The 10,412-nt window shown below is 30.2% G+C and overlaps 1 protein-coding gene and 1 long non-coding RNA gene across 6 annotated transcripts; one reads left to right on the top strand and one right to left on the bottom strand.

Moving 5' to 3' along the window:
* Window positions 1-2,651: 2,651 nt before the first annotated feature.
* Window positions 2,652-6,722, bottom strand: LOC108322042 (uncharacterized). 2 transcript variants are annotated; one of them, XM_017553988.2, is made up of 5 exons: window positions 6,592-6,722; window positions 4,779-4,948; window positions 4,202-4,569; window positions 3,621-3,663; window positions 2,652-3,227 (listed from the first exon to the last, which is right to left on the bottom strand). In XM_017553988.2, exons 2-5 carry the CDS (start codon window positions 4,894-4,896, stop codon window positions 2,800-2,802), a joined length of 957 nt encoding a protein of 318 aa, XP_017409477.1. In that variant the 5' UTR covers window positions 4,897-4,948; window positions 6,592-6,722; the 3' UTR covers window positions 2,652-2,799. The 2 variants fall into 2 exon arrangements, with proteins under 2 accessions (XP_017409477.1, XP_017409478.1); XM_017553989.2 differs by having other exon boundaries at window positions 4,779-4,928.
* Window positions 6,723-7,337: 615 nt separating this feature from the next.
* Window positions 7,338-9,853, top strand: LOC108322064 (uncharacterized). Of its 4 annotated transcripts, XR_008247794.1 has the most exons (5): window positions 7,338-7,537; window positions 7,687-7,759; window positions 8,156-8,243; window positions 9,389-9,496; window positions 9,650-9,853. It is a non-coding gene; the product is annotated as an uncharacterized LOC108322064 (long non-coding RNA). The 4 variants fall into 4 exon arrangements; XR_008247793.1 differs by having other exon boundaries at window positions 7,344-7,537; window positions 9,389-9,853; XR_008247795.1 differs by lacking the exon at window positions 9,389-9,496 and having other exon boundaries at window positions 7,346-7,537.
* Window positions 9,854-10,412: the final 559 nt, after the last annotated feature.

Below are 10,412 nucleotides of genomic sequence, written 5' to 3'. Positions count from 1 at the left end.
TTTATTTTTTTAATTTGAGTTATTGATGTTTTGTATAACTTATGAACATATATAAACATAACACCATCGTTATTTCCACAGGTATCAATAATAAAAACAACAGCTAACATAATATTATTTAGAAATATTTTTTAAAAACCGGTCGTTTTATGATTTGTGAAAACGGAAAGAGGGCGTGGCCATCATCAATTTTGACACCTAATTTTGCTTTGAAATTCAGACTAAAGAGGCGTGTTGGAATACAATGCTTGGACAATTTATTTGAAGTGACGTCTTTCGATCAATATTTATATATTTGAAGGGGTTTAAAAAATGTAGATACAAAGTCAAAAGTTTCGACCTTAGACTCGTGTTTCGATTCTGTCTTGTTTTTGTTTTTCAGAGCTGCTTCAAGATATATGTATATTTATAAAACAATAATATTATATTTATTTATTATTTTACTCTTATCTGAAAACTAACAAATGCATGTCCTGGTCAATTATTGAAATGTCATGAAGTTGGTTGTATGTCTGTAACTTTTTTTTCGTAGAAAGCGATGGAAAAAAATTAAATCATATTTTTAATGAAGAATGTGCATAAATAAGGATAAATAAGTGGTTGTAACATATTATTTTAGTTGTTGTGGGTTAAGAAGAAAAATCAAAAATTGCTAATAAGAGTTTGTAATGTATTACATTAATTAGTTTTGTGTTCCAAACAATATTTAAGCAAGACGCTAATGATATGTTGAGGCACTAAACAAATTTATTGTTGTTATATAAATTTTAATAAAATATCATGAATCAAGTTTAATTTATTATTATAAAAATAAATTTTATGATAAGTGTTATTATCGGGTTTGGCTGAGCAGTATTAAATAGACTAACGTGTGATTGAGTTTCGAATGACAATAAAACAAATTCATTTATAAAGATTTTTTTTTTATGTTTAAGTCAATAAGAAATTTTTTATAAATATATATGAATAAAAATTATTCTAAAATGATCGTACTTCCTTTAATAACATATATTTATAACTTTTTTATGTCATTGAATATACATGATAGATTAACAAATAAATATTATTCATAGATTTTGATTATGTTTTATCATATATAATATCATATATTTCATAAATATTATCTGTAGATTATTTTAGAATAGTTAATGATTGAATGTTTAGATTATTTGATCTAGGCTGAAATGTAATTTTCTAAAATTTTGGGAAATAATTCTAATATACATATATAGAAAATACAAAATGGAAAATTTTAAAAAATATTAATACGATTTTAGTAATTTAATACTAAAACAATGAAACCTCGTTGTCCATGTACAAGGGATGCGCGAATATCTATTGTTCACGTCACATTAAGTTAAATGTCAGATTAAAGTTATTTTAAACAACTTCTTCTTTATATTAGAAAAAGGATCCAAAACTTGAAAACGTAAAACATACTATTACTCGTATTTTTTCCCTTTTCAAATATAAAGTTATATGTTTTCTTATAATAAACTGAAAAGAGAACAACAGTATTTTATAAGATAAGGGTGGATATCCTTGCGAAAAAAATAATCGTGTACGTTTAACCTTTAAATGCAGTAACAGCAGTACTAATTTCCGTTTAAAAAAGGATCATTGCCAAAAAAGGAAAACTGTCCTATGTTTTCGTCTTATTGGTTGTTTTGTTTTGTTGATTAAAAAGTTATCTTAATTATGTTGACCTTGTTATTGTTAGTGGGAAATTTAAAATTCTTTAATCAAATAAATTTTCCTAATTCATTTATTATATATATATATTAAATTTACTTTCTGTTTAATAACATATAGTTTTATTTATTACTTTTTGATTCCCTGGATTTTTTTTATGTTTTATTTTTGTTTCTTAACAAAGTTTTATCTTATTACAGTTTCATATATATTTTTTTATTATTTGTTTATTGACCTTTTTTAAGTAGTGACTTGTCTATTGGTTGACCCAGTTAGCATTTGAGTATTTCCAAAATATTTATTTAAAGGCAAGAAATTATCAAGTACGATGAGAACAATGATGTTTTTTCTTGTGTTAGAGTTTGAATTGTATGATTTATTTCCTTTACTATTCTTTGTTCAAAGTTGAAACCTAAAATATATGAAGATTGAAAAGTATAAGTTTCTTTTCCGAGATTTTTGTCTTGTATATATTTCAATATTAAACAGGAAACGCTAACATAGATATATAAACGTTAGTAGAAGGAAAACAACATTATTTATATCACATTTATTAACTTTTTTATTTTAACGTAATTTGATAAAAAAAATTATATAAAACCTATTAATTATTTATAATTATATACATATAAACATTACACTACATCCAATATTTTTTTTAAAAAATATTACACTATAATATTTTTCGATTGAAACATGTTTATTTAACAGTTCACTATCAGAATAAAATTTTATTCGTACGGATTATATTTAAAAAATTATATTAATATAAAACTATTTGGTATCTCATACATAGGCATATTTAAACTAGTGAAAGTCCCACTGACAGTTAACAATAACATTAGTAAATAATTCCAATTCATTTCGTCTCCCTAAGATCATCCTCAGGCTAGCCAATTTTCCACCATGGAAGTTTGTTTCAATGTCAAAACGAAATTATTTAAAGTGGATTAATAATATAAACACATAAAATATAGCACATTATTGATAATCCTTCACAAGCCAGGCCTGAGAAACACATTCAATTCATTATGTATTGGATTACTTTGAAAAAAGTAAAGACCAATAATGAGAAAAGAAAAAGAATGAAACTGGTGTCGTATAACTTTAGATTGAATGAACCGAGTCTTCGTCACTGTCTTCTTTGTCACTGCTGCTGCTACTTCCACTACCACTTCCACTACCACTTTCACTACTGCCACTTCCACTGCTACTGCTAGAAGTAGATGTCTGCTCATCCCTTCCCTCTGCATTCGCCTGGGTTTCGGGAGCTTCTGCAGGATTGTGTCCTTTGTCCACCTCGTCACCGCTATCATCCATATCCACAATATCATCATCCGTGTGTGGAACATTCATGTCAAATCCAACATTATCTTTTTCTTCAACATTATTGTCATCCTCCGGTGACTCGCTGCCAAAAAGGTCTTTAATGTCAATATCGTGATGTTCCTCGACTTCATTTTTCGCATCTGGAGAGGCATTAATGGGCGGTTCGTTTAGATAATCAGATGACCTCTTCGAACCAACTTTGACGCCTGCCAAACGACACGTACAACATTAAATGATTCGTAGTTCATGCATAAATAAATAAATAGCAAATCCTGCATCAACTATGTCATTAATGGTGAATGCACCACAAAATCAACAGAGCAGACATCCAATAAAAAATTCTTTCAGCACTGGGGATAAGAATGAGGCAATTTATAGCACGCAGCAAAGGAAACACAGATCATCAAATTGGAAAACATGAACAGAACACTTTTCTACAAAAGATCATACGGTAAATAACCATATGATGAAAATAAAAAGCTGCATCACATGATGATGAAAATGAAACGCTTACGGCCTGTTTACTTTGAAAAAAAGTTTAAAGCTCAATATAGTCCAAATATGCAATTACGTAAATCTTCAAACCATATGATACATACCGGTATTCTCAGGTTCACCAATATCAATACGCTCCACCTCAACCTGTGCAGAACCAACAGAAATATCGTTAAAATGGTACAAGAGAAACTATTTTGCTTCATTCATTTAGAAAACCTTGTTCGCCAGTCTCAAAAATATAATTTTACAGCCTTCAGTTCTTTCTATAACTCTTTTCCCCTTTAATTAAACAAATGCTTCAATTGATGAAAAATGAAAAATAGCTTACTGTGTAACCATGGAAACAAATAATGGTCCTGTCATAAAATGAAAAGTATCTCCATGATAACAAGCATAAACAAACACTTTTATATTGCCCCTCCAGGTCTCTCCAATCAACTCACCCTCCCCCCACCCCCTCCCCAACTTTCTCTCTCTATCATTATGATATCAATAATACATTATGGTAATCATGACATACCAAACATGATAAATTTTTAACTCCATAAAATCAGTAAAAATCTCAATGCATTGTAAAAATAATCATATTTATAATGCAAATTTCTAACAGCAAGCAATTTTAAGATACAATGGAATTAGCTAGTATACACAATTATGCCATAGATAGTTAGTGAGCACTTACTGGCACAGCCTGAAATGAGCTCCTGCCAAGAGATGCTGGCTTTACAGACTTCCCAACAGGGGATGATCGAGGATCCAAAGCTGGTCCAGATGGAGCAGCCACAGCTGTAGCTGCAGCACCTGCAGATTCACCAGGCATTCGTAGGTGTCGCAGTTGTTTTACGGCCCTATGAAGCCGCTCCAATCGAAGTGTCTCACCATCAAAAAACAATACAGCATCGTTTTCCTTGTAATCCTCACTGTTCCCCTCAAATGTCACCTTGGGTTTTCCTATTTGGTTGTTCTGAAATTCCACAGAAATCCTGTTCTCTTTGGTCTTGCGTAACAATCCTGGCTTATTCTTATCAACTGAAGCTGGCTTAAATTCATCTGTACAGATTCAAGACTTTAATGATTAAAATTCAACATAAATAAGGGAAAAAAAATAAAGAACAAAAGTCAAAAAGCTTGACGATATAATCATTGCAAAATCAAGAGTGAACATTCCATGCCTAGTTGCCAGTAACTTGGAAAACAAAAACTGACCCACCAGAAAAAAAGAAAACTATTAGAAATGAATTTTATGTTTTGGAACTTACATCGCAGCGTGCAGTATTTGTTGGAGGATTCATCTTTGAAGGAAGGTCCAAGGGTGAGATTGTACCACCGATCAGGCTCAGGAGCAGTCTTGGGCTCTTCTCGAGATTTGTTGGCCATGGTAGAAATAAAGTTCACCGACCTCAGACAGCCTGATTGGAACAATTTTTCACTGAACTCGTTCAAAAAGATGCAAATTTAGATAACTAAACAAGTCTTCTAGTAGTATAGCAGGATATATCAGTTCTACTCATCAATGGTTTCAGAAACATAAGGCTAGGGAAAAACAAAGGTAAGAAGAAAACTCAGCAAGTGCTCCAGAATCATATTAGAACTTGTTTTTAATTTGAACGAGTTTGGAAATTGTTTGAATTTGTAGTGTCGTGTTAAGTTCGTTTATTAGTAGCATTCTTTACAGTCAGGTAGGAATTAGTACCACATGAACATCAATTGACATTTGACAGTGGGTTAACTCAAGAAAATTATTCTTCCGCAATATACAACTAGATTGTGTTTATTTATTAAGGAAAAGTCTTATAATCCTAATTCAATTGTTGGAAGAACCATTCACATTCAAAGTGTCTGGACTATGATAATGATTCACAAATATTCACACTAACGAAAACTTTGCAGTTGTTGTATCTCATGACCTCGAGATAATAACTATCTCTTAATTTTATCTCAAATCTTATTATTACAGAACCAACACAAGGCAAGCACCGAGAGATTAATAAGACGGGAAATAACCAAAGCCAAGAAACCAAACCTGAGAGCATCAGACTACTGTTTTCTTTTCTTTTTTTGTAAAATTAATCAAAGACATATTTAGAAAGAACAAGTTAACATGGCTGCACCAATTTACCATATATTATAAATAAAAAGGAGCAAAATCCAAAAAGGCAAAAAAAATAAAACATAAATCTGAGACAGAATGAGATGAGGACCAAAAGAAAATATGGATATATCTGTGAACCAAGAAATAACTGCAAAACCAATGAGAAAGACAGATTCAGGAAACGAGAATCACAATCAAACTTACATTGATATACAAAGCAACTGCAGAGATAAGGGAGGAATATAATTATTTAAATAAAAAATTTATGGAGATTTGGAATGAGATGTGTGAATTAAGGGTTCACAGAGAAGAATCAGGGGTTTTGCTTGCTTTGATTGTTGGGAGAGGCTGAGATGGAACTGGGGTAGCCAATTGAGAAGCCAGATGTTTTCATTGAACAGATAACTGAAATGTGAAACCCAATGAACTTTCTGTAATCCTAACTCGTAAACCATTTACAAAGAAGGTCTGGTTAATTCAGGTGTGGTTTTATTTGGTTTTTGGAGTGGTTTAGTTCATTTGTTTTCTTCACACATCATGTGAGTTTATTAGCTTTTACCTATTCAACAGAAGAAACAGAAAAGCCTAAGTTTTTCAACATTGCTATTACATTATCTAATAATCACTTTCTTCCCTCTAATTCTGAAGATACATACCCAAACTAATTCTCTCACTCTCTCTGCATTACACTTCCATTACAATATTCAAACAATATCACCTCACTCCATTCAACTCTCGAATATATAACCAAATATTGCCAAAATATACAAACTAATTTTCCTCCCTGAGCATAATAAAGAAAATCTTATCGAATCACACAAAACAACCTTCGTGATAACCACATCATAAAAACAACAAAAGTTCAATCGATAATCAAAATTATCACATCAACTTACAACTTCTTTTCCAATTCAATGATTTTCAAAATACTGATTATAGGAGATGAATCATAGAGACGTGGTTGAGACAGAAATACGTACCAGTGTTGGAATTGGCTATCCGGTAATTTTAAACTTAGGGTTCAATCATGGATGTTTTGGTTTTCTATTCTCTGCAAACAGGAAAGGGGGAAAGCCAGAAAATCAAGCATGGTGCTATCTTCTTTTATTAAAAAAACAATAAACAATTCTTTATGAAAATATCTCAATATTGTTTACCTTAACTGTATTTTTAATTTTTTATCTCCATCATCCACAATTTAATATTGTTTTTTTAAAATAAACAAATTATAATCCTTGTAAAAATAGGTAAATATTATAAGATAAGAAGATCACAAATTTAATAGTAATAAATAATAATTTTATCCTGTAAAATAACAAACTAAATAATGATAATATAATATAAATATAAATTAAATAATACTTAAGTGACTTTTTGTTAAGTTATATAATTTTTGCAAAAAAATAATAATTTTAATTTAGGTATTTTTACAAATAATGAAAATTATAAACAAAAATATAATTTTATCAAATTATAAAAAACTATATCTTACTTATGTAATTACTTTTTATATTATAAAAATGTAAATAAGATTTGATCTTATATAGTATGAAACATAGTTATCGTATTTTATGTTCTTATATTAAAATCTTAATAATTACTTTTTATTTTTATATCTATTTCCAAAATAAATAACTGTTATTCTAAGGATATAATTGTAAGAGCCTGCAAATAATAAGACTATTGGGTCTTATGTTGAGGCAGTCAGCCCATAAGCTAAGGACCCATGATCTTAGGAAGGGGTTTTCTAAAAATTAGAATTCTTTCATTTTGCCAGTTTTCTTTCTCTCTCCAAAACCCTTGTCCTAAAATTCTCTCTGCCTTCTCTCTAGATTTTCTAACCGATCAAATTTTGATTTGAAGGTGTTTCCGCGCTCGCTGCACCAAGGGCTTCAGTTTGAATCGAACGTTTTTCCATTCTGACTGGTAAGTGTTTTTTTCCCTTTTCTTCAACCGTTCTTGAACCTAAGCCATGCAACTTGCTGGTTGTCTGTTACTGGTAGCTTTTCCTTTAGTTTCTCTATCCCTTCCAACTCTAAGAAGTGTGCTCTGCACCAATTTTTGGTGGCTTATAGGTGCTGTCAAACTCGCCTCTGTGAGGAGGTACTGCTAGAGCGTTCCTCGGAGTGGTACTGTTGAGCTTTCCAAGTAAGGAGAGCTAACTATTTTTGTATGAATTTATTTTATAAAAATATATGCATATGAATGTTGAACTGGTGTGCTCTTGTGAAACTGTTTTATGACTTTTATTGTATTGCGTGTTATAACTGAAACTGTGAAATTGTGCATGTTGTGATGTGATGAATTTAATCTGTTTTGAATGAGTTTGTTAGCTGAAATTGATCTTGTTGGAAGGTCTGAAGCAAGGGTTCTGTAATAGCATGTATATGGGTATTAAATAGATGTACAGGTACTGTTTGAGGTTGCTGTGAGAGGAAATGAAAATATTAAAATTAGACATTTCAGATTTAGAGCATAAGAGAACATGGTAGATAATTTAAATAAATTAATTGTTAATTGTTGAGAGCCTTTCTTTGTTGGTAGGATAGAGGAACCTTAAAAACCTGAGTTGGCACATCCTGATCGTAGAGCAGCCCTGGCCTGATCCAGTCAGTTGTGACTGGCGTCGAAGGTGAGTTTGATGCGTTCAGACATCTGGTCCTCTCCGGTGACCAATTGGGGTAAAGAAAGATCTCTACTAGGATGAAAATAAAATAAAACAAGTTGATTGTAGATGCATAAAGTTATCATGTGTTAATTTCTAGTCAATTATAATTTTAGGAAATCAGTCACCGTGTGTTTGGAATTTAAAGTAAGGATCCATATATAAATATATATATATATATATATCTAATATAATATATATTAGTTTAATAATATATATATATATATATATTTATTTGTTTAATATAATATAAAAATATATATTTATAACGTTACGTATCATATATATATATATATATATATATATATATATATATGGATAATAATATAATGTAATTATATATATTTATAAGATAAAATACGTACTATATATATATATATATATTAGTTTAATGGTGCGTTGGTATTTCCAAACAATAACTCCAATATCCATTTTGCACTTTATGATTTACAGGGTTGGCAGTTAGTTATGATTAATTTAAAATTCAGAGTAGCCTTGATTGCAGCAAAACAGGTGCCTGAAAAGAGAGTTTGATATGCTTCTAATATAATATAAATATGTATATTTACAAGATACTGTACGTATCATATATATATATATATATATATATATATATATATATATATACGTATCATATATATATATATATATAATAAAGTAAGGATAATTGTTTCTTATATTGAAACGTGAGTGTTAATTGATGCATTTTATGAGCTGTTATGGGTTAGTTAAAGCTCTTTGGTTCTTGGTATTGATTAACTTAGATTCAATTGTGGAGATGTTATTTTTATAATTTGTGAGTGGTGAGTAATGTATATTGTTGAGATTGTGTATATGTTGATTGTGGCAGAAAATATATGATTACGAAGTGATGAAAGTATGATTCAAGTTGTAAATCAAGTTCCATCTGTGTAGGATCTCTTGGTGAGATCCTTAGTGTTTTAGAATGAAAGTAGGAGCTCAGTCTTAGGGGTCATTCTGAAACTCTAATGGCTAATCATACTCAAGTAGAGGGATTAATCCATGTGGTGAGGAGTAGCAGGAGGTCTTAGTCTTGGGGGCTTCCAGTATGCCTCAAGGCCCGGAACAGGCTAACCTCGTGAGTGTGGCAGGGTGGGGAACCCAAGTTTCATAAGTCACCGCGAGTGCAGGACCCGCCATAGCTCGACTATCATTCTAAAATCCGGACGAATCAAGTCTAGAAGATAACATGCTAGGATGTATGCCTTGAACTGCTTTGATTTAAGTTAACTCTTGTATGTTATGTGCTTGATATGATGCATGCTTTTATATAATTAGCTCACCCTTGCTTGTTTTGTGTGCTTGTTGTATGTGTTTTCTTTTGCAATGATCATCCACTTGGATGTGAGCAGAGGAAGATGAGGTTTCTTTGGAGGCAACATTGGAGAGAAATGAAGATGATGCTGCAGCTTAGACTCACTAGGAATTCTTAGTTCTCTTATGTCATTTTGAAGTTTTAATTTCTTAGTAAATTCTGGAAAACTGTAATCCTATAATACTTTAAGTACGTCTATTAACTGCTTTCTAATATTATAAATTGGTGATGTCTTTGCATATATATCTGTTATATATTTGGGATGTCACAATAATTCTTATATATTGGGATAGAATAAATGGTATTTGGTTGACTTTTAGAAAAGAAGTTTTCATTTTTGCTAAATTAGTATAATAGGAATGAAACTTTTGAAAATAATACTTTTGTAAAATATAATATGATTGAACTTCATACTTATTTAATTTTTTCTTCTAAAAATATAACCCATTTTCGACACTACAACTATATATTTAAAATACTATCGTTTTAATAGTCAATGCTCATGCAATAATGTTGCATATACACAAACAAAATTATAATTATAGTTGATTAATTATAAATAGATTCTTAAAATTCCTACCCTATTTTATAATGTATCATGAGAAAGACACTTTAACAATATTGTTGGTTTTAAAGGAGACATCTATGCAAGTGTCTATTTTTCCATTAAATTTTTAAAATTATATGTAAATTTGTTGGGGTTTGATTTTCAACAAATTAAAAAATTCAAATTGGACCTGTTTATGATAAGTCATTGGAAAATGTTTACTCGATCAACTTATTCTAAAAATATTATTCAA

This window comes from Vigna angularis, chromosome 3, assembly GCF_016808095.1.
Source record: "Vigna angularis cultivar LongXiaoDou No.4 chromosome 3, ASM1680809v1, whole genome shotgun sequence".
NCBI lineage: Eukaryota > Viridiplantae > Streptophyta > Magnoliopsida > Fabales > Fabaceae > Vigna > Vigna angularis.
Note: the sequence above shows the minus strand (reverse complement) of the source record. Positions and strands in the feature narration are given on the sequence as shown.